Source organism: Neopsephotus bourkii, unplaced genomic scaffold, assembly GCF_033783945.1.
Source record: "Neopsephotus bourkii isolate Nb327-2 ecotype Australia unplaced genomic scaffold, CSIRO-AGI_Nbou_v1 NB_372, whole genome shotgun sequence".
NCBI lineage: Eukaryota > Metazoa > Chordata > Aves > Psittaciformes > Psittacidae > Neopsephotus > Neopsephotus bourkii.
The window spans coordinates 771,822-799,211 of NW_026900878.1; the positions used below are offsets into that span (position 1 = coordinate 771,822).

Consider the following 27,390-nt stretch of genomic DNA (forward strand, 5'->3'; position numbering starts at 1 on the left):
TTGGCTCTCTTTTGCTTTCTGGCTAAAAATTTCTGCTTTGGGGTTTGCCCTTTAAAATGTAGGATATATTAATATGTTTTGTTTGTGCCCTTAGCATAGCTTCTGTTAACAAACAGACTGTTTCTGAGAGTGGATATTTTCTGGTTATTGCATTTTTCCTCAGGTGTAGACATCACATTCAAATACTTAGTGCTGACCTCTTTCTTTTGGGCTGTCTACATAGGCTTTTAATGAGCTTGAATATTGCTTTAAAGGCTTGTTGATGGCTCTTTGGAGAAGATTAATCTTCTGTGGATGGAGTAATAGCAAGTAAACATTAAAGTCTGTTCCCAGGATACTCAGTCTTTGAGCTCTGCAAAGTGAGGAAGGCATTTTGCCCTTCATATTGTAATATAATACTCTTCATGTTGCAATGGTAGGTGAGGGAGCATGCTGCCACTGCCCATGTCTTATTATGCCTCTGTGTGCCACCTCCAAGATGGGACAAACCAGATGCCACCAGCCATTACAGCTTTTCCTGATCTTTCCTCTCTGGGTCCATAGCAAAAAGGTACCCTGAGCATAGGGATTCTTTCCTGCACAAAGAGAGAACCAGGAGTGCTGAATGTGATGTGGAAAACTCCAACCTGGCAGCCTATATAGCCTCTGTTGGTCCAATGGAGCCTTAGCCCTTGCCTAGGACTCACAGGCATGTGGTTATACACATGAGCCAGTAATATAAAGCCCCCTAATCGCTATATTTGTCTGAATATTACATTCAAATTAAAAAGAATATCCAAGGCAATTATCTTTATTGCAGTACTGAATTAGACACTAAATTCCTCAAGGCCAGGATATTTAGATGAACTATAAACTTTTCTAAAACACATTCAATTTTACCTCTCATTTCCTGCCCTTTTCATAAACAGTCATAAAGGTTTCCCAATACACTATCATGCAATCAAGATGATGATTTAGTTTAGAAAACATCCTGGGGTTTAGAAAATGAATATTACCATGCTGAAGATGCACAGTGTAAAACCACAGCTGGCCACAGAAGGTTACTTTGGAACATCTGTAATAAATTAATGACCCCCCCTCAAGTCACAAAGACAAGATAGTGTACTAGATACCTGCATTTGAAAGGGAAGGGAAATATACAGGGAAAAGGGAAGGAAAAGGGAAAGGGAAAGGAAAGGATTGATTCTGCGAAAAAGTAATTTAAGAGTGGTTTTTAAGGCTCGGTTTTAGGCAGATTGAGAAGTCTATCACTTTTAATATTTATTTTCAGACTTTTGGTGTTTCCAAAGCTAAAGCTATCTGTCACTTCATTTTTCTTTTAGAGGAAGCAGAATGTGACAGAATTTGGTCATCAAAGAATGAGGTACTCCTACTCACTAGGCACTGCTGCTATTCCAAATCCCAAACACAGCTTGCTAAGATCAGTGCATGCATAAATACAAGAAAATTAGCATTAAACCCACAGGAGTCTATTCAGCATATTGACAATATCCACTTTTTAGAAATGGTACCTGAAAAGCTGTCTTAAAGAAGTGTGAGCATTTGTAACTATCTGAGACAGCTGCCCTAAACCTGTTACTAACAGCCTGCTATGGCATACTGAGCAGCCTCTCCAATTGAATTAAAACCGCTAGAGGAAGTAGAACAGTTCAGATTATGTGTTGCCAAGCTGTTATTCAAACCCTTCACTGGAAACACCCAGAGCAAACACCAGCAACAGTGAGGGCAAGAATGGTACACACTTGTAAGACAGCTTTCGACATTGAGCAAACAACACCTTCTCTGTAAATCTCATGGAAAATAAGAAATGTAATCAGAATCATAAACTGAATACACAATGATCATTTAGACATGCCAGATCTGACAAAATATACACTCATGCTACTTTTTCTTATGTCCACACTTATCAAGGTGTAGCATTTCCACCTAGGATTCAGTAATGAAGCTGCAGTAAAAACTATTTTAAATTACAGTTTGCAACATGTACAGGTTATATTGTCATCTGACACAACATAACATATTCAATTTGGGTGCATAAAAGCCTGTTAATACCCAGAATTACAACATTAGAAGATTGTGACTGTAGTCACTTAATGAGCACTTTGGAGAAAGACAGCAAATGAAGCAGGCTCTGACATCCAGTGTACACCTACACACCTGCTCTACTACATGACACTTCTGAATGGGCTTACCTACAACAGTATTTGACAAATGATGAAAGCTGTGTTGTTAAATCTGACAGTTTCTTAGGTCTGTATATCTAGGATGCTTTTTGTTAAAATGCTTTCAGCTTTGGGTCTTCCTGAACAGATCCCCTACTTTAAGAACTGTATTGGCACATTAAATAAATCCATGTGTTTATCAGGCCATATTTTCTAGAAAGACTCAAGGATTTAAAGACATCTGTCTGAGGCTCCCAAAAAAGGACCTGAATTCTTGGAAGGTGAGTGCACAAAATCATTTCTCATTTTCCCAAGAACCACATAATGTGATTAATATAAAATATAAATGTGTAGCATATCATAGCAATGTTGTTTCATGTAATATACAATGTATAAAATACACATAATTATAATAACTACATTAATCCACTTACTAAAATTAAATTATGTAATTGCATTTTATAACAATATATATACCGATATTTCTTTAAAATCTAAAATTTCTTACAAGCCTTAGACTTTTGCTCCAAACTGTGACAAGTTCTTTCTTACATTTTTAAACCCCTGAATTTTATTGTCATTTGTATTTGGCAGTGTAGCTGATTTTGAGTATGTCTTTCAAAACTGTCACTGTTAATTATATGAGAATATGATGTGTATATACTATCCATTGAATGAACTACTGCCCCTTCCTACCTTTCAAAAATGTAATATCCCAGTTCCTAAAAAAAAAAAAAAAAAAAAAAAGTATTCTATTCTGTTCCTTCAAAATGCTTTAAGAACAATAATGTCCCAATTTTCCCCTGAAATAGATGTTCTTATCTTCAGTAACTGTTGATCCAGCCATTTAAGGAAAGCCTGATATCCCCTGTCCTGACACTGGTGTTTTCTTATGAGGACTTCAGATGCAACCAACTCAGCATATGTGAGGGGCTGTCCCATAAAATATAGCAGAAGTCCTAGCATGATAACAGAAATCATGGCCGGCAAGGCCATGTTCCTCCTATATGACCATAGTCAGGCACCCTCTTGTGTCCTCTCCATTTCTCTGAGCCCTTTTTCTATAGACTATTTTCAGGAGGAAGAGTGGAGCATAACTATTCAAAACAAACTACTTGAATATTTAGGAAACTGTAACAAAGATGGGGAGATACAGGCCTGGATATAAAATTAACTGATATTAGTCTATGTTCTATGTTTAGACCCTTAAAACCCTACTTAGTTTCTACATAACACTTCAATGTGTGCTTTTGTTTTAGGCAAGTTCCCTGAACATGATGATCAGAGGACTGGGAAGCCCGCCACATGAGGAAAGGCTGAGATAACTGGCAAGAAGGCTCAGGGGAGACCTTTAAGTATTTAAAGGGTGGCTACAAAGAAGACAGAGACTCCATTTTTACAAGGAGTCTCATGGAAAAGACGAGAGGTGATGGGCACAAGTTACTGATGGGAGATTCCAGTTAGACACAAGAGGAAATATTTTTATAATGAGAGCAATCATCCATTGGAATAATCTTCCCAGGGAAGCAGTGGATTCCCCAGCATTGGACACTTTAAAAATCCACCTGGAGAGGGTTCTAGGCCATCTTGTCTAGACTGCGTTTTTGCAAGGAAATGTTGGACCAGATGATCCTTGAGGTCCATTCCAAACTGGTATTCTGTGATTCTATGAAATACCTCATGCTGGACAGGTTAAGGGCTACCTCCATTTTGACAAAGTATGCCTGTTTGTCCAATTGCTGCACAGGCTCATAAGCTAGATATTTCTGTGGCCATCTATTTCAGTGACAGGGCTCAATCTCTTAACTCTTTCAGCCCAGGCCTCCCAGATAAAACACTATATGAAACAACAGTAGTGCCTCCTTTTCCCTGAAAGCAACCTAAAGTACTCATCCTTCTTCTGCTGCCAGAGTAAACACATATGCATCTCCCTGGAGAGTTTACTGATCATGAGTGTCTTAGTGCGACTCAGACTTCCGTTTCTTACAGAGTCCCAGTATATTCGCTGCCCTCAAGAGATCAAGTGGATAAGAGTATTCAGTGGGTCAATGTTCAGTAGCTATGGTACCAACTAGGGGAGGCAGAGACCTATTTATCTGTTCCTACATCAGCAAATAGTTAAATTTAAGCATCTGACAGTTAAACCTCACAGCCCCTAAAAACTCACAATAAAATACCTGCCAGACTGTGGGAAAGGTTTGCAAACACTGCAGCAAATAGCAGAGCTGGTCTATGCCTTTTCTTTTCCAGGAACAATCTGTAAACACACTTAGATCTCTGCAAAAATGTTTCTCAAGTTCAAAGTAAATTACGTAGGCAGTGTGAATGAACAGGCTCTGAGTGTCAAAGTCTTGGATACAAATGAACATACCTAAATATATGAGCTCTAAACAAGTGCATTACCAAATGGTTTGTAATCATAGGACAGGCTCACCTGTAATTTCCAATACAAAGCACCTTGAATCTTCAAGGTGGATAAAATTTGGATATGAAAACACGTGGACATAATGGAGCAGAACAAGATCAGCAGAGGGTTTGCAGGATAGCTGGGGGTGGGAGCATGGGGTATATGAGAATAGACTGAGAGACCTGAGGTTGCTTGGCTAGGAGCAGGTGAATGGATTTTAGTGCTATCTACAACTAATTAGAAAACCAATGTCCTTCTATTATAAAACTCACCCTCTTGCTTTATTAAAGACTTCTTCAAATGGAGTGAAAAGATTCATCACTGCACAGGGGGTTACAAAACATTTTTTCCAACTCCAGCGTAACGTTGAGAAATCTTCACTAAAGCAGGTGAGAATTTTCTTAAGATTAGAACAAAATACCAAATCTTGGAGTAGGACACCTGCCACAGCAAAAAATACTCATTTCTTCTTGGAGATATCCTTAAACTCATTCATTGTGTGATTTGATAGGTGATTTCTTTCCTTACATAGTCAATGTATCTGGTTTGATAGATCATGTTTTATTTGACTTGATAGGTGGTATGTATTGGGCCATAAAAGATGGATAGGTTTTGACAGATTACATGGTTTGAAGCTCAGTCTAAAACATGGACACTTCCGTGAGATGTTCACTTTGGATACTGATGTGCCATGCAATACAACTTAACAAAGGGTCTGCATGCTTTAATAAATACAGGGAGTATTTATAGTATGTAACCAAGCATACTTTTTCTCCAATACTGAATTATGGAGCTTTAAAGTCTCTTCCTCATTATCATAATTTTAAATTTATTATCAGGAGTACAGTATGTAGCATCTATTAAAAATGAATACACCATGTTGATATTTTTGGTTATTTCAAATTTTCTTAATGCTGTTTTTTGCCAATGTCTGTTATTTGTAAGCTCTTTAGGAGAAACTTTCACCTATTTAATGTTATTATTCAGATGTATTCAGAGGACCTATTCTTTTTTTTATATACTTTTTTAATTATAATTATTTATAGGTCTAAAGCAAAAAAATTTCAGGTTACCACTAGTAAGGCTGTACTTGGTGTATAATATCCCATTCTAGGCCTTGCTTTTAAGAGTGATGCAGATTAACTGGAGGAAGTATACAGGAAAATGGAAAGAGGTCAAAAAAAGCTTATGAAGTCTAAAAAGCATGATTTGTGTAAAGAGGCTGAAATATTTGGGGGCTTTGAGCTACAGGGAAGAAGAGAAATTATATCAGTCTTTACTTCTCTGAATGTGTGCTATGAAAAAAAGAAGGCAATAAACTGTCCTCCATATCAACTAAGAATAAGAGGAGAGTAATCCATTTAAACAGCAAAAAGGAAAAATTAGAAGTTAGGAAAGGCTTTCTAACAATTAAAGTAAGATAATACTGAAATGGGTTTCTTAAGGAGTTTTAGAACTTCAGCACATGACCTCATCACTGGATGTTTTAAAGACCCATTTCAAGAAAAGATTCTGTCCCAGTGAGGGAAAATTGATTGGTTAGTCTCTTCAGGTCCTATTTAGTCTTTTTTTTTGGCATGTCTCTGTACATTAACTCTATACATACGCAGCCACAGGCACAACTTTTGCTCCCCGTAAAGTATGTTTCAGCTTTTTGCTGCCACAGCAGACAGGTCTGGTGCAAATGGTGGCTAGAAACTATTGGTCCTTTCTTTGTGAAGGGTTAAAACACACAGATATCACATAACATTCAGTGATATCTGTGAATGTTTTGCATCTCAAGCAAAGGAATGATTTTAAGAACAACTTTATAATATTCTATTTAAATTATATAACCACGGATTTTCAAAAATATAATGAGAAATCTGTCTTTTTTAGTTTAAAGGTAGAAAAGCAACTGCATGGGATGTTTCAGTGGCAGACCTGTTCCTGATGTCACTGTCTTTGAGAAATGTTTCAAGATACGTAGAAGGAAAAACCTATGCAGATGCTGCACAGGCAAAATAACACAAATTTTAAAGGAAAATGATTATGAGACAGTTTATGGAAGACATCAGGAACTAATTTGGCTCCCTAGGAATCTTCTTTTCCCCATATATTTAATTCTTGTCTGTATTATATCATCTAAAGATAAAAGAAGCTGTCTTTAATGTAGCACTTTTTTTTTTTTTAATGTTTGGAGAACTGAAATCTCAGTATTTTTTTCCAAGTTGAATTTTCTACTGTGAAAGCCTCAGAACCTGTAAATAATTTACAATCCTTTGGAAGTGTCTTTAACAGCTTCACTTCAGCAATATTCAGATGGAGATTAGAGGCAATATGAATCTTCTCATGATACCCTTTGGTTTTAAAGTACCCCACCAGATTGTCTGAAATGTGATATGAATATTTCAGTGGGTTAAAGCAAAGTGCAATATGGTATTGTTCACATTTTGTTCATAATGTTACCTCCCTGCATTTAAAAGTTCTCTGCATCTTTTAAAGTGGGAAATTCAATTTCACAAGTGTTGACACATTAAACACAAATTACATTGCTCAGAAAGATGTCTTCATTAGCTTTGCCTCACTGGTAAGCAACATTTAGCGTCTGATGATGACCCAAATTCAGCTCAGTTTTGAATATCATGCCTTAGCCCATGAATCTAAGTTTTCTAACACAGCCCACTGTATTAGAAAACTACCAGGTGACAGTAACATCAAAATTCAATTTGAGTATTTCATGAGCTCACTCTCCAGGGAAAGGGAGAATAAAGGATTGCTCTGCATAAAATGAACAAGGAGCTTTTTCCCATTCCTCTTCCTCAAGCCTTATCAAAACAAAGCTGTCAGAAGGCAACCAGCAAGTGTGAAGCTCTGTGTTGCTCACTTCTAAGTCCTGACTCCATGACAAGTCATTTGCAGTCCTGTCATGAATCTGCCAGGGTTTCCAGTGGCAGCATTACTCTTATGGGAGGTATGCTTGAAGATGAAGTCCTCTTTAGCAATGGGAAAGAAGGGATGGTGTTTACCAGGGCTGGTAAATAACAACTGATCCTCATTTAGCCAGAGGACTGATGCAGAGAATTTCTCAAGGTACTGCACAGTGCTGTCTTCTTTTGGATGTTGGATTATCTTCTAAAATGAGAGCCCACACATGCTAATAGTTTCACAGGAGCATCCTGTTCGCAAACTAATTCCCTCGAGAGCTCTGTCTGGGACCATAAAATTCTCCTTCTCAAGGCCATATGCCTCTTTTCCAATACTTTGAATTAGTATCTTGATAATTATGTCATGAATTATGGTTCTTAAGCATATGCTGACATTTCAGACTCAGAACTGAATTAACACTGTGACAGCTGATTATATTGTTTCAAAGTGTGTACAGAATGCGTCAATGTCAAGAAATCAGATGTTCTGTGACAGGAGATGCACAGGGTAGAGCTTATTGCTTGCCTTGAACAGATTGGCTGATCTAAGAACAGGTGAAGACTCTGTCTGGGTGGAGTAATAAAGTAGCGTTTATTTCAATTAGAAATGTTTTAGACTGTAAGAAGCTTTTTTATATGCATTTAACTCTTGGTGATAGAACTTGTAAAGACGGATTTTCCTTTAGGGCTACAGGCAGCTACTGGAGGCAAAATCCCCAGTGAACTGGGAGTTCTAGCCTTACTGGCTGTGGTCTTCTACTCATTACTTTGTATCACATAATGTAAATTTGGGGTGGGAATAAATTTTTCCAACAGCCAAAAAAATTGTCCCCTTGAGTTTTTAATAATGTACAAGTATGCAGCATTTTCTGTTTTCACCTTTCTGTCAAACTAGTGCCACTTAAATTAGTGCCAAGTGCCAGAGCCATCATGAATCTCTCTAACGTGACATAAACTGATCTTGAGCTATTACCTGACCAGGTAGTGTCTAAGACAAATGGTTCTTTAGCAAAGTACTTAGAAGACTGTAATTGGGAAGACAGGATACATTACATATCCCTTATTCTAATCTACCCATTACAGCAATAAGGGGTCAACAGTGTTGTTTTGGTATCAGTGATAAATGTCCATCTCCACCGAGTGGAGGTGACTCTCTGCAATTACTTTCTCACTTCTTTCACCTCACTGTCAACTCTTCTTTCCCAGTTTCTTTCTAGGCTGGCAGGACCTGGTGCAGACCAGACCGCAAATGCAGACAGCAGACCCATCCTCCCCATAGGAAGAGTTACTGGTGGTCTCAGGAGGTAGGCCCATGCAGATCAAGCTAGTCTGAGGAGCCAGGTTCCCAGTTTGCCTTTGCTGCTGCTTCCACTGCATTTTCAGCTCAATAAATGAGAGAAAAAAAATGTCAGTTTCTTTAAGGAGCTAGCAGGGCTTCCCCTGGAGAGTGCCGATGCTGACTCCCAGAGGGCTGAGCACTTGTCCTTCCCTTGGTGGTGACTAGAAGTGAAGTAGAAGGCAATTCAGTTACTTCTGCATTTGTCCTCTGTGTCAAAGAAATTTGGGTTGGTTACTTCTAAAGCAGCAGTGCCAGCAGTACAAGGAGAAGCTTCTTGAACTTCAGAAGCATTCTTGCCCATTAGAATTAAATTTTACATGAAGCCGAAGGCCTGAAATGTTAAGAATTTGAGCACTACTGCAGCCCATCTGTGTGCTAATTACACATATTTCAGGAGGGTTTTAAACCTAAAACTGTTTTGAGAGGAATATTTTGCCCAGAGGTAATTTGAAGGTAACATCTGATTCTTATTATTCTTGTGTGAGCAACTGTGGGGATTCAAGAGTTGCATAGAAAGTTAAAAACTTAATTTTCCCTTAAATTACTTGGCACTAGCTCATTTTATCATGTTACGTATGAATGAGCCCTTCAGCATGTAACAGATGCTGATACTGGAAGCTGAAAAGGGATGAAACCCACACCAAATCTTGCTCCCTCTTTGTGATTACTGGGATACATTGAAAGGTCAGAGGGGATACTGCAGCCTTGACTTACAAGGCTGCTTGTCTTTTTGCTTGTCAAACAGCAGAGAGTTGTAGGTGTAGATCTGACCTCCAGGCTTCTGTTGCTATCACCAGATTCATTCCACTGTAGAAGGAAAACAAAACAAAACAAAAACCCCCCAAAGTCCCTTATTCTGACCAGTTCTGAATGATGAAATATATTGATATGGCATCTTGCAAAGATTATAGTGTAAAAATGGAAGCTTGTTATTGTAATCTTGTTATTGTAACAGTAAAGAAAGTATGAATTTACAGTGCATTAGGTACAGATATCTGAACAGCCAGTGCCTGAGCCTTCTCCTGCAGTCATTTCTGTACTTCTTATCGCCAGACCACTTACCATAACAGCCAACTCTTCTGCAAGTGGGGTGTGGACTCCAGGCTTCTTTCCTTGCACAAGAGTGCCTGAAACATTAGGCTACAGGCAGCTAAATCCATATTCTTTCTTCCTTCCTAACATAGTGACTTACCTGCCCTTCTACAGACACATCCACCTTCAATATGGTTTGAGGAGCAAATCTCCTTCTCAATCACAGTCTTTTATACAAGATACACTTCCAGGGAACAAGGATCTGCTTAGTCTATCTCAAGTGTGACGGATCACTCAACTGGAGTTTCCCTCTTCTGGGTTTATCCTTTACCCCATTACTGTAAACACCTGGCCCCTTACCATATATTATAAAGGGTAACAGTGCTTGCCCGTTATCTTCATGAAAGAAAAGTTGTGTGTTCTGTCTCAGGAGGGGGTACTGGATCTGGAGCCAGAAGAGTTGTCAGTCTGCAACATGGACTCAAGCACTTGGAAAGCACTTGGAAAGCAGTATCTGTTTAAGCACATATCTGTGTCTGCTGTTTATTGATGGCCGGTTCAAACCATCTCCATTCCCAGTTTGACAGTGACTCCCTGAGTAACTGTCCAAGGACTGCCCAGGAGACCTGGGAAGCAAGTTGGGGCATTTGGATTACACTCAGGCAAATAAGCTGCTTGAAATTTAAGGGCCGCATTGTGTTAAGTTGCAGGTGTCAACATTTTTTGTTGAAAGACAAAGAGCAAACAAAATCAGTGCTCAGTTCCTAATGAAAGAAGAAACAGAAAAAAAAAATAAAGTCACATGCTTCTGAATCAATTCCCTTTTGCTAATTCAGGCTACCCAGAATGCACCTGAAAAAAACCAGCATCTTTGTCCTCCTTTATGATACACTTAACAGCAGGAGCCCACCAGAGATAATGCACTGTCTCTAGACAGAACACCACGTCACTGTGGCTAATTCTTCATTAAGGGAGCTAATTGTCCTGTATGACTGCAACCTGCTGCAATGAGGCAACAGTAGGTTAAAACTTGCGCTCAAAGGGAATAGCATATAAATACATTAAAATGTAGCAAGAAGCCAGTATTACTATCTCTCCCCAAAGTGGGAAGTTAGTCCCCCTTTGCATAAATGTAAGATTTAAATGTGATATCAAGTATGCAAAGCTAAAAATTGGTACTGCATGGCCTAAAGTATCTAAATACAGCATATGGTAATAGGACTGTACAGATACAAACCCACTTAAAATCCTTTTTGGCAGCAAGACTCAATTGTCATGTTTTGTTAGGTCTGTTTTGTGAAGCAAAGGAAGAGCTTGTGCATACATGCAATGCAACAAAGGATTTCCTACTATGCCGCAGCAAAACTGACAAACCAAACTATTCTCTAATTGAGTTGTGTTCCACTGTACTGAAAAATGTGGTCTTTTCAGCAAGCAGCTTTAAAGCTAATTAAAAAGCATCTTAGGCTATTATAGCTTGTTTTTAAGAATAATGTTATATAACTGCAGTTTCAGCTGGGTGCTATAACGTCTATCCATAGCAATAGCAAATCATGACATAATCTTTTTAACTGGTCTAGATATTTTGATGAGAAAGCCATACCATAAGGCTGGCAAGAAAGCTAGTAGATCCCAATTCAAACTCTGCATCACATATGGAACAAAGCTATATACTTTTCCCACAGAAACTGAAGGTAGCTGAGTTCACTGTCCCCTATGCTTCTGCTAAATCCAAAATCCAATTTTTCTACAAAGACTTGCTCCAGAACTCAGTGTGAAAATAGACTTTGAAACTGGAGCAGTACACATTTATTTTTTTCTCCAATAAGTGGTCCACAGACTATTCCTGATGTGAGCAACTACAGGAGACAAATAGGAGGAAATCAATTTTTGAGATTACAAAGATAAAAAGAACAATTTCCAGAAGTATATGAATAGATAAATAAAAATGCTGATCTATTTCTCAGTGGAGAAGCAAAATTAATAAAATTTGATGCCAAGAAAGTCAAAGTGATGACGTTCCATTGATCACTAAAAGGTCATATGAGCAAGTGTCTGTATCGTTACCTGTGAGAAAGATGTCAGCCAGGAACCACTTGGAGATTATTAGTGGTTGAACATCACAGTAAAATACCTGGAAACCTGACTGAACAATCTTGTTACCATTAGCAGGCCTCCTTGAGAGTGTACAGGGGATGGACAAGGTACTGTAAGACTGGGAAAAAAGTCACAGGATCCAAGAGCAGTTCTCAGAAGGCAAGTGGTAGCCACAAAGAAAATCTCTTCTCCATGTACCTGGTGGACACAGCCTTGGGAAATAGTCAGTAGAATAATGCTATGCATTTCCTCACTGAACACTCTCCAGAAGAGACTGGGTAAAGGTAAAAACCCCTGTTTGAAGGGTCACAAGAGTAACTGGTTGTGGTTTAAGCAAATGCATGGACTAGATTATTTCCTGAGGTCTTTCCAGCTCTGTTCTCTACAATTCTCATGCTCCACAGGATTAAACAAGTATGGAAGTCACTGGGGTTTTGAAGCCTTGATTATTTTGTTATTCTCATGAAATGATCATTACTGCAGCTGTTGATGCAGATGCAGTGACTGACCAAGCTACATTCTCCCTCTAGAGAGGTCTACTCAGTGCATGTAAAATTTATCTGGATGATAAAAGATTAACATCGCTTTGAAGTTACTTTATGGTTTCTGACATACACATCAATACCCCTTCAAAATTCTGGAGAGAGTCCATGAAGAGACAGGTCCATTATTTACACAACTGAATTTAAAAATCTTCAAATGACACCGCCACTTTTGGAATTTACTTGTTTTACTTAATGGGCCTCTCAACATAAAAGCATTTTTGGCAAGCACACTAATAGTCACTCAACTAAAGAACTGATTTAAAACAGCTGATTTTCTTTTCATCACCACTGCTGCAACAGTGCAACATCATACTGATGAAGCAGCACACAGGATAATGCACCTATTTTTTACTCCAGAGTTTAAAACCCTAGTTCTCCAGGTATGTCTGCTATCATCACACAATTGTATTCCCACTGGCCCTGGTTCAGGCCCCTGTAATGGGCTGAAACAGTAAAAATATGGTCAAATAGTTCAGCCTTAGAAATTAGACCAACAGGTGCACGGCAGAAGGGTGATAAAAATCACAGGGAAAAAAGATCATTCAATACATAGGAACTTTTATTATCCTGCTTTTCCAATTGGTGTCAAAGGCTTTTCAGAGCCATGCAGGAAATGAATTTGCTGAATTTTCTTGTGAAGTGGTAGCACTGTCTATGAGATACAGGGGAAAGCATACAAAAAAAAAAAAAAAAAAGGACAAAATATGTTTACTGTAAACTGTTGAATGGCAAATTCTGGGAACAAGAAGGAGAGAGAATTGAAAATAAAGTTGTAGCAGCTAAGCCATGACAAGGCATGAGAACGAGCTGTCAGAAGCTCTTTGCAGCTGTGACGAGTATTTCAGAAAAGACCTGGCAGATTAGCAAGCTGGGCCAGAGAAGCATTGCAGCCAGGTCCATATCTCAGGCTTGCATGATGCAGAAGTCCTGCAAATACAGCGAAAGCTGGGCTGCACCTGCTCCTTAGTACGTTAAGGATAAATCACTTGGCTCTTCCGCACTCGCCTACCATTAGCTCCTACATGGCCCCGCTACCACCACCTCCTCCTGCTTGAGTAGCCAGGCTTGCCTACTGCTGGTGAGATACCAAGCATTAAGCAGAGGCCGGACCCTATCTGCCCCGGGAAACTGAGAACCACGGGTGACCCCAGACCACTGAAACCGATGCGTACAGGAAGGGAGGGCGGCTCCGGGACATCAGCCATCTCCAGGACCGCCGGCGTCTCCGTCTCAGCCCCCCCGCCACGGGGCGGACCCAGGCCCAACCCAGCGCAGGGGCCGGGTCGCCGTCGTTGCCTCCGCCCCCTGGCGGAGCAACCTGCCGGGCCCGGGGGAGCCGAGCCGGGGGGACCCGAGCCGAGCCGGGCCGGGCCGGGCTGGAGCTGGAACTGGTGCCGGTCTCGGTCCTGCTGCCGCGGCCGCGCCCGCCGCTGCTGGGGGAGGCGGTGCCTGCGCCGCGCCCCCGCGCCCCGCCCGCCCCCGGCAGCAGCAGAAGCGGCAGCGGCAGCCTCAGCACCTCTGCCAGCTCGTCCGGCAGCTCCAGCGCCAGCACCAGCACCATGGACCTCTCCTTCATGGCCGCGCAGGTGCGGCGCGGCGGCTATGCGGGATGGGTCGGGTCGGGTCGGGTCGGGGCAGGGCAGGGCAAGCCGCGGAGCGCGGCGGGTTCCTCGCTTCTCGCGTTTCGCTCGGTCCTCTCCACTCCAAAGTTGCGTCGCGCCGTGTGAGGAGGGCTCGGGGGAGAAAGGAAAATACAACGGGAAAAGGGGGGGAAAGGGGAGAAAAGAGTAGCTCGAATTGGAGGCGCCGCGGGAGGAGAGGCAGGCGGGCCAGCTCCGGGCAGGTCACCTGTTAGCGCTGAGCCGGGCCCGGCAGCTGCCAGGGAGCGGTTACACGGCAGGGAGGGGGGCAGACAGCATCTCTCGTTCTTCGGAAGGCAGACTGCAAACAGACATCGAAGATGAGGTATTTCGGTTCTTCTCCTCCCTTCCATACTGTGTTTGTAGGTGCATTTGTGCTTTTATAAGTTGTTGTCTTTGCTCACAGAATATGGCTTGGCTGGTACAGAAATACTCCGTTTGCATGAGCAAATTGTTTAAATCACAGCTAAGTTCTGGATTTCAGCCTGAGGCACAATTATGGATATTGCTATTCAGTGTGTTGATGCTTAATATACAGAGAAGTAGGTAATGGCTATATGCCTTATTCCAAAAATGGCTCTGCTGCCTTATTCCAAAAATTGTCTTGGTGATTCCAAGTGTGTTAGGTTTTTAAACAGACATTGCTGTGCTTCAGAAAAAGTCACACTCACTGAGCATCCATTTCATATTTTTCCAAGGCACAGATACCTAACTGTGTTTTTTCAAGAATGATTTGGATCCAGGTTTGAGCTTATGCCAAAAAATATCACCCTCCATTTGGAGGTGCAGTAGGGGTCAGGTAGGCCTTTCAGCACTGTTGCTGCCTGAGCACTGACTTCAGGAGGAGGTGATTGGCTGAAACTAAATCTGATCTGTGCTGTGTTGTGCTGTTTCATTAATGCAATGGCTGTTTTGTCTTGTTCACTTCCTAAAGTCAGGCTCTGCCTTTCTGAAGATAGCTGTGGGCTGTCCAAGAATGTAATCCATTTGGAGGTATTTCTAAGAAGAATAGTTTTTTAAGGAACCCCACAATGGGGAGGAAGAAAACATCATTTCTACCACTTTGAGGTTCTCCTGATGACTGGAGTATTCAAAGGCAATTTTGTATGTGTCTAATCATTTTCATATGGTCCTTCTCAGTAACATCAGTGAGCTCACTGTGCCCATCTCTTGTTCCTTCAGCACCGAGTTGATGTTCCACAGAAGTAGAGGAGCAGCACAGTGGCAGGTTTTATCAGCAATCGCCAAAGCTGGGACTAGTGCTGCCCTTTCCCTTTCTATGCTTTACTTTATTCTTGCTATCCCCTATTCCATGTATCTTCCATCCTGATTCTGTGCATTGGAAGAGTCACAAAGCTGGGTGCTTTAGTTCTCTCAGAAGCTCCCTGTACAAATGTCTTACACTTGCTAAGGTTACTAGAGCAACAGTTTACAGTGAATTATGTGTTTTTCTTCCTGGTTCTCTGGGGTTGGTTTATTACTTTCCTTTGTCACAAGTGACAAAGAATAATTATTTTCAATATAATTTTGGTGAATTTGGGGAATCTGCCTTTTCTCAGATGACACATTTTTTCAGGAAAAGTATTTTTGTTAAAATCCCATAGCAGGAAAGCCTCTCTGTGAAGCGAGGTTTGCCCTCCCCAGAGTGGGTAGATCTCTTGTCCCTAAGGCAGAAGGGGCAGAAGCCTTCACTGCATTTCCCCTGTCCCCCTCTGGACGCCATCCAGTAGCTTGCGGATAGGGACAGGCTTCAGGAAGAAGGTGCTGTTACACACAAGCCTTCCTGTGGCTCACTACGCCTTGGGAAGAAAAGACGAGTACCTTGGAGCTCTGCTGTGAAGCCCTTTGGGTGGTGAGGGGTAGGCAGAAGCTCTCTCCTAGTGGGGGCATGGGGCTTACGAGGTCTGCACAGGACCTGTTTCACATGGATATTTGCATAATTAACCTTTGATGAGCTATAGCAGAGGATTTATTGGGCTCCCCTTCTACTGAAGGAAATGGAGCGTCACTGCGTACAGCTGATGCTGTGGTTATCTCTGTTACTCTGCTGTCACAGGCATCTTGTAGTTTCTTTCTGAACTGGGCAACCCTTTCTGTTCCTGTTGCCACAGGGGTATTTAACCCCCAAAGGGTCACCTCTCTAATTTAGCTATTTTCTTCAGCTTTCTTTTCCCTTCTACATCTCTTTTTTTTTTTTTTTTTTTTTTAAATCATCTCTGGTGGTGTGGTATTCATTGAGATTATCTTCAATAAGGAATATGTGAGAACAGAAGAGAATTACTGGCCTGTGCACCCTGCTCATAACTGCTTTTAAAGATGCTCTGCTATCAGTCTTATTAACATCCTCATGACTCGCAGTGGGGATTATGTTTTATGTGATGAACACCAGCTGCATTAATACTTTATACATGGAAACAGGTAATGCCTAAACTGAAATGCTTAGTGGCATAAAAGCAATGGTCATCTCTCAAGCTAATCTCTCATGTTAATTTCTGCAAGATACTGCAGACTGTTAATGTTCCTGCAAGTTTCTTCTGTGTATTATTCTTATCACACCTTTGAACTGCTCATCATGGACCCAAAATTGGTTTTGCTAGATGTCTTGTGAGACGCCACCATCATAAATAATCTGTACTTTAGGGCCCCTCTTGTGTATGCACAGACAGAAGGTGTGTGTATGTTAGCTTACCACTTTCAGCCTCAGTGATACTCTAGTGTGTTATGGAGACTTAAAATCTGGCCTCCTCTAACATGCAGGGGGTGAAAGTATAAGGCCAAGTAGTGGAAGAGCTAAGTGTCTCTTAAGTAAAATTTTGGTGCATTTGCTAAAAAGTTCAGTGGTGAGAGCCTGCACATCTGGATAACTGTATTGGTATGTCCACCTCATTCAAATACCTGAATACAAGGAACGCTGTTTTCTAGAAGCACTGGGTGTAGTGAATAAATACAAATATATTTATATGGTATATTTATATATATGGTATATTATATGTGGTATATTTATATATATGGTATATTACATGGTATATTACATGCTATATTTATACATAGGGTATCTGAATAAACCACAGCTTTCAAGTTTTCGTATTCAGCACTTCCTTTCATTTTTAAGATGTCTGTGAGATGGTTTGTGCCTTGGAGGTCCTGAAATCAATTCATGTGCCAGCAGAAAGATAAATCGAATGCACCCCTGAATGCTATATTTATTTGATGCTATAGAAAGGATAATGTTTTACTGATAAAAATTATTGTTGTGGAACAGGAGATTATCAGGTAGTAATGCTAAAAAATCCATTCTGCGTAGATACAGCATGAGGGTTTGAATGTGCAGTTTAAGCAACTGCATCTGAACATCTCAGCTGTGGTACCTTTATTAGCTATGTCCTGAAGAGCAGCTTTTGAGTGAAACAGTTAAATCTGTGGTTAAAATAAGCCTTGTTGCTTCTGTGAGTTCATCAGTAGTTGGTTGTGTAGGCTTGAGTGCCCTCTGTTCCGCAGGTGGTCTAATTGATTTCTGTTAAGGTCAGTTGTGATAATAAGCATGACTTGCACCTAGTCAGAGCCTATAAACTAGTACTTTTTTTTTGTGGGGTTTTTGGTTTTTTTTTGGTTTTTTTTTTTTTTATTTCAAATCCATATTTTAAGTAATCCTGTACACCTCAAGATGCTATGTCAAGATGTTCAGCTACTGCTGAGCAGTATGACTGGCTCATTTCTGTGTGATGTTCAGCAGTTTCAGAGTGCTCTTGTAGTCTAGGTAACCTCAGAAACAGCCTTTTAAAGGTAGAGACTTTTTTTCCAGTGTAAAAGTCTGGTTTTGGGGGGTGCTGAGGGCTGGGTCCATCTAAGAGCACTCGGAGCTTTTCCACTGGGGTTAGGGGTTCGCTCTTGGACCTTGAGCCGTCTCTGCTTTTGACATGCTAAAATAAATACACATTTAACAAGCAGCTAAAGCATTTCTAATGCAAAACCCTGTAACAGTGAAAATTGCATCTGCATTAATGTCAGCAGGGCTGAAAAGTGTGTTCAACTTGAGAAAATAGAAGCGCACAATGGAGAAAAACAGGGATGCTAGAGAAGAAAAAGATGATATCATGATCAGTATGGTACAAATCAACATGAGCTGAACAGCACCTGCAGTCATAATGCCAGTTATGTGTTTTTCAAGATTCGTGTTGGCAATTCAAGTTAAATGATTTCTTCAATTTTTATTTCAATCGAAAATAAGGACTAGATTTCTTGACCTTGCAATATTTTTATAGTTGGGTATATCCCCATACAGTAAATATTTTAATTGTCAGATAAATGATCTTTTGCATATAGAAAAGAGAAAAACTGATAAGGGCCTTGGGACTATGGCCATTTCTGTGGATTTATTTTTGGTCTCAGTCATCTACAGTTTACATATGATTTATCTGTTGATTCCTTATGTTCAAAAGCTCTTTATAAACAACTGCCAAGTATTTGAAATACAGTAAGTTGAATTCTCTTTGTTTAATTTCACTGATTAAAAGTTTTATTTTTGTAATCTTTGGTTTCTGTTGTAGGGTTGAGGATGTTTTTTAATTAAAAAAAAAACACAACATGACATCCTTCAGGAGCTAGAAAAACTGAATGAACAAATTTGGTACAGAAAGCAAAACCATTTAAGTAATAAAGATAGTTTAAATTTCATTGGTTTTGTGTTCTGTATTGTCCTTCTAGGGTTTCAGGTCTGGTCAGTGGTGATTCACGTTACTCTGACTGTCTTGGCACTTTGGTGATTTGGCAGTGGTGATTCAGGTTACTCTGACTGTATCACAGTATGTTAGAGATTGGAAGGGACCTCAAAAGATCATCTAGTCCAATCCCCCTGCCAGAGCAGGAACACCTAGATAAGGTTACACAGGAACGTGTCCAGGTGGGTTTTGAATGTCTCCAGAGAAGGAGACTCCACAACCCCCCTGGGCAGCCTGTTCCAGTGTTCTGTCACCCTCACTGAGAAGAAGTTTCTTCTCAAGTTTAAGTGGAACCTCTTGTGTTCCAGTTTGTACCCATTTCCCCTTGTCCTATCATTGTTTGCCACTGAGAAGAGCCTGGCTCCATCCTCTTGACACTCCCCCTTTATATATTTATATACACTAATAAGGTCACCCCTCAGTGCCTCTTCTCCAAACTATAGAGACCCAGCTCCCTCAGTCTTTCCTCATAAGGGAGATGCTCCACTCCCTTAATCATCTTAGTTGCCCTGTGCTGGACTCTCTCCAGCAGGTCCCTGTCCTTCTTAAACTGAGGGGCCCAGAACTGGACACAATATTCCAGATGGGGTCTCACCAGGGCTGAGTAGAGGGGAAGGAGAACCTCTCTCGACCTACTAACCACCCCCCTTCTAATACACCCCAGGATGCCATTGGCCTTCTTGGCCACAAGGGCACAGTGTCGGCTCATGGTCACCCTGTTGTCCACCAGGACCCCCAGGTCCCTCTCCCCTACACTGCTCTCTAACAGGTCGTTCCCCAATCTATACTGGAACCTGGGGTTGTTCCTGCCCAGATGCAGGACTCTACACTTTCCCTTGTTAGATTTCATCAAGTTATTCCCCGCCCAACTCTCCAGTCTGTCCAGGTCTCGCTGAATGGCAGCACAGCCTTCTGGCGTGTCGGCCACTCCTCCCAGCTTAGTGTCATCAGCAAACTTGCTGATAGTACACTCAATTCCCTCATCTAAATCATTGATGAATATATTAAATAATACTGGTCCCAGTACCGACCCTTGAGGCACTCCACTAGATACAGGCCTCCAACTAGACTCTGCCCCATAGATTACAACTCTGGCTTCTCTCCTTCAGCCAGTTCACAGTCCACCTCACTACCCGATCATCCAGACCACACTTCCTCAATTTAGCTGCGAGGATGCTGTGGGAGACTGTGTCAAACGCTTTGCTGAAGTCAAGGTAGACCACATCCACCACTCTGCCATCATCCATCCACCGTGTTATTTCCTCATAAAAGGCTATGAGATTGGTCAAGCATGACTTCCCCTTGGTGAAGCCATGTTGACTGCCCCTCATAACCCTCTTATCCTTGATATGCCTTAAGATGGCACCAAGGATAAGGTGTTCCATCACTTTCCCAGGAATGGAGGTGAGGCTGACTGGTCTATAGTTACCCGGGTCCTCCTTCTTGCCCTTTTTGAAGACAGGAGTGACATTTGCTTTCCTCCAGTCCTCAGGCACCTCTCCCATTTCCCAAGACTTGGTAAAGATGATGGAGAGCGGTCTAGCAATGACCTCCGCCAGTTCCCTCAGCACCCGCGGGTGCATCCCATCTGGACCCATGGATTTATGGATGTCCAGATTGCTCAACTGGTCTCTAACCCATTCCTCATCGACTAAGGCAGACCACTCCGTTGACCTGTCTTCATCTGAGGTCTCAGCGGTACAGGGCTCTTCAGGACTGCCTCCGGCAGAGTAGACAGAGACAAAGAAGTATTCAGTCACTTTCCCCAGAACAGGGCTGTAGTCTTTGGTGGGTCTTGGAAAAAAAACCTTTAGCTACTTATAACCATGTATAATAACAAGTCCAAGGCTGCCATGCTTCCATGTGTAACATATTATTAAGAGCTATGTAACTCCTGGAAAGCACTGGAAAACACAGAGTAAACTGAGTTCATTTAGGACACATTTGACTTTAATACTCATATTTTCCAGAAGATGTGGACTTTCTGTCGTAGGCTGTTTATGTCTATGCTGTAAAGCTGGTATGCGCAGAGGGTGTACTTGGCATTTTTGGGCACCGAACCACCTGAACACAGCTGCTGTATTTCCAGAATTTCCAGGCATACAAATCCTTTAATTGCTTGTATTGAATTTCTGGATGCTAGAAGATGCACAATTAGGATCCGCTGTACTCTGCTGTATCAGCACAGAGGAACAAGAATGCAGGGTAATCCTGCATCTGTCTTCCCTCTTTTTCTTCATGTATTCTCCATTTTAGAGGTCAGGAGGGATTCAGAGCCTTTATTAGCTGTGTGCTCTTTCTACAGCTGGGTAATCTGAAGGTATTAAAACAAGAGGGTTTAGATTTGTGGTTTTGGTAGTTTATTCTCACTGGCTGAAAACAGAATCCATGCTACATGCTCAACATGAGCTTGCATGTGTGCCATGCCTGTGTGCAACATGTATGTGCCAAGAAAGCTGAATTCATTGCCTGCCTTCAGAGAGAGACAGACCTTTCAGTCATGTTTGTACTTGGGGAATCTATGCATAACACAGCTGAATGGAGTGGTCATTTGGAAGCTTTGGCATTGCTGGTATAAGCTTAGGATGGATTCATTCTAGTTTCTTTCTTTAAAAAGTGTGATTGCAAAAAAATTAGCTCTATGCTAAACCACATGGACCAGGATTTAAAGATTCATGAACCCCTCCTTGTCAAAAACTTCTGGGATTATAATCTAAGATGCAGACAAAACCTCTTTGATCCATAGCATCAAACATTAATAATGTTAGCTAGGAGGATGTAGGCATTCTCTTACATGACCAGATCAGTGCTTGTTTATGTACGGCATAACAAGGTACTGACCATTGCTTTGCCAGTTTTGCTTTCTTTCAAAGGTTAAAGTAATTTCTTCTGGCATCATTTGATTCCTTCAGAACGTCTTGACCTATAACAAATATAATCAAAGCATCAGGAAGCTGAGAGAGCAGACCTGAGTTTAACTAAGCGTGTCTCAAATGCTCAAAGTTCAAACTCAAGCCCTGATTTCTTGCTGTGTGGTATGGCACAGCCACAGGGACCAGCCACATAATCCACATGCTGTGGAACTCCTGTGTGCAGAAATTGGTGGTATCCTCCTCCAGGATGTTGCTAGCAGTTGTGATGAGAATAATTACTGGAGAAGTCTTTCTGCTAGCTGCTTGGCACAACTGTGTTAGTTTTTTATTAGTGAGGGGAACACAAGGAATCCCTGCACCTTTGTTATCACTGCTGTAACACTGCAGACTGTGTTTCCAAGTTTTGTACAGCAGAAAGGTCAGTTCCAGCAAAGCTTTTGAAAATTCTGTGGAGATCTGGGGACACTGGTTTTATAAGGTGTTGATAGTGCTTTTTGGAAGAGGCTGTTGTTCCAGGATTGTGCTTGTAATTGCTGTCAAAAATGATAAAAGCAGTGATTCCAATCCAGCAAAACACTTAAACACTTACTGCACTTGTTCCAAGTGTTTATTGTTCTGGTAACATCAGCAGGTCTGCCCTTTTGCTTAAAATGAAGTATTTCAAAGCCTGGCGCAGATGGTTTGAGAATGTTCTGGAACTCATAGGAAAATGTCCTAGAAGAGCAAGAGGAAGCCTACTAGGTAATACTATTAATACAGAGAAGGCAGAGATGTGTTTCGGAGTGATTTGTTTTCCACCAATTAATAGCATGACCAATTTCTCATAGGAGCTACTGAACATTAGAAGTATGTGATAGAAGGAGGGTGGTAGGGAAGGGAGAGTAGGTGTGGCTCAGGTGCTGCCTAGCAGTGTATTTGTGCAGTCTGTTTTTTGTAGCCTTGCCCAGGGAGGGTTAGAAAATACTGGAAATAATTTCTTTTTGTTTCATGTGATGATTAACTGTGAGACTAATTCCGTGAAGTGGAGTCTCACGTGTTTCTCTTTCTGAATGTGGAAAAGAGGTTTGTAAGATCACTATGGATGGACACATTCATAATCCCCTTACAAAGACAGTGGGAGCCTTGCACAACACAGTTGATGGCAGCAACAGCTGCAATCCTGTTGTACACAGAAAACGGCTACAGATGGCAGGTAGGAGGAGTGGAGACTGAAGAAGCACTACATTTATGCCAGGCATTGCTCTTGTTTGGGTGCTTGGTATTTCTTGAGGAGTGAGAGCCCAACTGTCGTACACTGAGTGGTAACGCGCTTGGCAGACTTGGTGAGAACTGTTTTTCTGGACATCATCTGTTTAACCCAATGGTATTGGGCCCTCAGAATCCATAAGCTAGAAAATATAGACTGGTTATAGATTTTTTTTTTTATTTTTTTTAAAAAGCGCTTTTTTTTTGGCTAGTCTGGGCTGAATGTCTCAATTCATTGATGAGCTGCAAACATGGAGGTTGAGATTCTGTTTTGTGTTTTGCTGGAAGTGGGATGGATGCTGGCCTTTAGGAAGCTAGTGTCACCACCTTCCTAAACTTATTCCCATACTGGGGAAAAGGAAAAAAAAAACCTCCAATTTTTTCCAAGGGTTGCATGTGATTTAGTAAAGCAGTATGGTGCTTTGGGGACCATTAGTACACCATCAAATTAAATCACTGATCAAAGAAAATATTAGAGCATTCAAATGGAGTGCACTGATGTGGAAAGTGGAACACTGGAAAGCAACCAGTGACCAGCTCTGTGTCACTTCTCTGTCTGCTGGGACTTAACTTCCCTTGAAGATATTTTCTCTTATGACTGGCATTGTCTGCCTAAGCCACTGAGGTCTATTGGAGTCTTCTGTTGTTTCCACATACTTCTTGGTTTGAGTGTAGTATCCTAAACAGGATTACTGTTAATCCCTTTCACTGTTAACAGGGGTGATGAGTTTTAAAGGCGTTTTTTGGAATAGTGGTGGTTCTCTTTTTTTCAGTGGATAATATGCTCAAGTGTGAAAGGAAAGTTCTTGAAAATTGGTTGTAAACTGCTGATAGCAACGTCCTCCATCAGTGGCTCAGTCTACATCTCCTGCCAGTGGATATGTCAGGAGTTGCTCTATTTCCATGGAGTAGCATGGGAGCCTTTGACAAGCATGGTGCTGACACTGCATATGCAAGTTGTTAGCACTTCAGAACAAAAAGTCAGAATGAAATGTGTGAGCTTTATTCTGAAGGTGCTGATTGGCCAGGTGTGCTCTCCTGTCCCCTCTGCTACTGAAGTACAATACCTGTCCCTACACTGAGCACTGAACAGGAGGAAAACCCACAGCCAGTTGTGATGCCAAGACGAGGAGTGCTGAACACTTTCTGAATGCACCTTTGGAAGGATTACAGGGAGCAGAGCCAACAGAGGGTGGAAGATCTCTCCCTGCAAAGATGACCACGTGGTGCATACATGGCAGCCAGCACTGATGCTGTGAGCAGCAGGCACTGCGCACTCTTTCTCTCGCCGGCTTGCCCACCCACATGATGTTTTCAGGTCTGTCTCACAGTACCATCTGTTTGAAATGACACAAACTCTTAGGCTGAATCTTCTGAAAGCTGAATTCCACCCTCCTTGTAGCTGCCAGAAGGAAAACCTGCCAAGCAGCAGCTAACTAGAAAACATTAATGTCACAATGGCTTCAGAAGAGCTCAGAGCCTCTTTGCAGCAGGCTGTTGGATAAAGGGCAAATTCCTGTTGTTTTGCAAAGTGATTATCTCCACTTTGGAAATGTTTTAAAAAACTATTTGAAAAAGATTTTAACCTCATCTGATTCTGTTTGTTGTAAATTTGCTTCCAAGCCTTTCAATTTTTAGGGAAGGGAGAGCAGTCTAGGACTGAGTCACGCCTGGTTAAAACAAAACCAGTCTTCCAAACAAAACTGACTTCTGCTGTGGCTTTTTTTTTCTCCTGCCAAAACAACTGGATGAGTATTTGCAAAATGGGGGAAGATGTGCTTAATTCTGTGACTGATAAAGCTACCAACCCCACAGAGTCATTGTATGGAAGGAGAAAGAACAGCCATGTCTCTTTGACTGATGCATAGAGGTGTTGAGGTGTATATCTGGAGAAAAAAGTAACAGTCAAACTGGTGAGGAAGCAAATATATTAAAATATAAAGTTTTGAAATTCTGAAAGTGCAGGTGATCGCACTTATGTTATTTCAGCTCTCAATTTAAATGTGTGCTTAAAGTATGTGACTGTTTCTCTCAATGACACCTCTGTTTAAATGAAGTACATAATTAAGTGCATTGATAATCTGCAGTAAGTAGCAAAGCATTTGAGCTCCACTCAAAATAGAGTTACTCCTTTAATCTTTTTGCCTTACCCTCCTAGATGTACCATGTAAGTTTTTAGGGGCCTTTCTCAGAGGTTTTCTCCCACCTTTTCTGGTGTCTGCATGTCTGAAATGTTTTCCTTCCAACTCGGGTATGCAGTCCTTTTTGAGTCTCTTCTTCCTATGGCTTGCATACCCAACACCTTTACCTTCCGTAAATTATTTGATGCGATAGTTGAACCAGCTGAAGTCCAAATCTCACGGAGATGTAAGGTGAGATCTGGAAGATGGGAGCCAAAGAGTAAATGTTTCTTCTGTTCATGGACAGGAAGTGCAATTGGAACAGAGCAGCAAACTAAAATGCTACAGTCCCTGAAAGTGTAAGCAATGTGGCAGAAACTTTCTCAGTTGTGTTACTAAAGACAGAAGTGTGTTACTATGTCTGCATAGTCTTTACTGGGCTGCAGGTTAGTGAAAGTTGAGCAGAGTTAGATGTAGGATCTCAGCCCCTAGGAATGTAAATGTCACCCCCTCTGTGGTTTTGTTGCTCTCCAGTTGGAGCAGAACAGCATATAACTTCATTGTAAAGGGTTCTGTATTCTCTTTAGATGCTAAGCCCAGCAGTCACTTCAGAGAAAAATACTGAAAATGCACTCCTCCCTCTTTGCCTGTCCTACAGTATCTTTCCTTCCACAGCTTTGGAGGGAAACTTTTATCAAATATGTGGTTATTAACATTAAGGCACAGCAAATTATGATCATTCTGTAAGAGGTTTCAGCCTGTGAAATGTTTCATTCTGTGTTGGTCTCTGAGCATCTGATTGAGTGCGATGCAAAACAGTGCAGATGGGCAAGGCAGTGAAATCCTGCACTGATTTATTGTTGAGGTGGCAGATGTTTTATTCTCCTGGTGTGTTCTCTGGCATTTCCCAAGACATGAAGCAGAATAAGAAGAAACTGAATTGCTCTGCTATCTCTCCCTTGTTCTCTGGGTTATTTTTGCAACCCATTTCTCCTATAATCTTTTGAAGTGTGAGAAGAGGCATGCACCTCCTGACTTCTCTTACAACTGTGCTTTATACTTTCACAGGTAAGCTTTGTTAGACAGCCAGCTGTAATTGTCAGCATGAGTGGTTTCCATGGTGCATCTCTTTCTTATCACTTTAGGGTATTTAATACCCTTGACAGTGCTTTAACGGTAAGCGTTTGGAATACTGTATAAACAATCCTACCTCTAAAACGTTTGTCTCCTGACCTCTGGTCTGCACAGTACACAGCTGGCAGAAGAGGAGGGCATGGAGAAGGCAGAAGATGACATGCTGATGTAAACTGCTTTCTAAACTGCCATGATAGCAACCCCTTGCTGGACCTTAAAGCCTTCAGGTGCCAGCATATGCCACTGGGAATGCTGAAAAAGTGAAGGGAAATTGGAGGCAGCTAGCAGAGATAGCTTTGGCCAGATTCTGATGTCTTCCTCAAGCATGCAGCATGGTATGATTTGGGTTGATGCAGGGAATGCTGGCCAGATCCTGGGAGCCAGCTTATCATTTCTAAAATTGTTGGTAAATCTAACAGTTATTAAAAGTCTTAAATTCAGTTCTAGAGAAGAATAAATGGAATTAGGAGGGTCTCTTCTGAAATGAAAGTTGGTCTTGCCTTGCCATCTGATCTTTGCTGTTAGAAAATAATCATGGTTTTACTCAGTAAGTTTACTCTTGCCTAGACAAGAGTAATTTCATCGATACAAATGGGTTCAATGCCTTTTTAGTGTTAGCTTTTGTAATTAAAAATAAGCATCCATGCCTTCTATAGCACATAGGCTATGAGGGTAACTCAACTGGGTTCTACCACATCCATGGTATCTTCTTTTTTTTATAGAAATATCTAGCATTTAGGGTATGTGTGCATCTCCATGCTTACACTAGAATATAAGCAGTTAGGCATATATTGTCAATTTGGTGAGAAATTACACACCTTGCACCTTGCACTGTGATCATCTATGGTGCCTGCACTCAGTCTGCAGGATGGTGGCATGACCAGGGAGGAGAGGGACTGTAACAGCAAGCTGCTGCATGTCTGGACTGGGCAAGCATAGGCATGTATGCTTGAAGTGGCAACCAAAGACAAAATGGCTGTGTCTGTCACCTCTGGGTGGCTTCTGCTATGTTTCAGGGGTTTTGTCTAACTACTACACCTAACAATTACTTACTGCTTATACATTTTTATTGTTATTTTTATCTGTGGTGTAATTTCTTTCAAAATGAATCTTGCAGCCTAAGAGCTCTTACTGAAGTTTGAAACACTGGGACTGTCAGATTCTTTACTATC

The 27,390-nt window shown here is 41.3% G+C and overlaps 1 protein-coding gene across 1 annotated transcript in view; it reads left to right on the plus strand.

Moving 5' to 3' along the window:
* The first annotated feature begins 13,874 nt into the window (after positions 1 to 13,874).
* The window catches only part of CUNH14orf132 (chromosome unknown C14orf132 homolog), a 38,440-nt gene continuing 24,924 nt past the window's right edge, over positions 13,875 to 27,390 (plus strand). Inside the window, exon 1 of the mRNA XM_061348894.1 lies at positions 13,875 to 14,074. Coding sequence (XP_061204878.1) covers positions 14,048 to 14,074 — 27 coding nt within the window. The 5' untranslated portion in view covers positions 13,875 to 14,047. The remainder of the gene's footprint in view (positions 14,075 to 27,390) is intronic.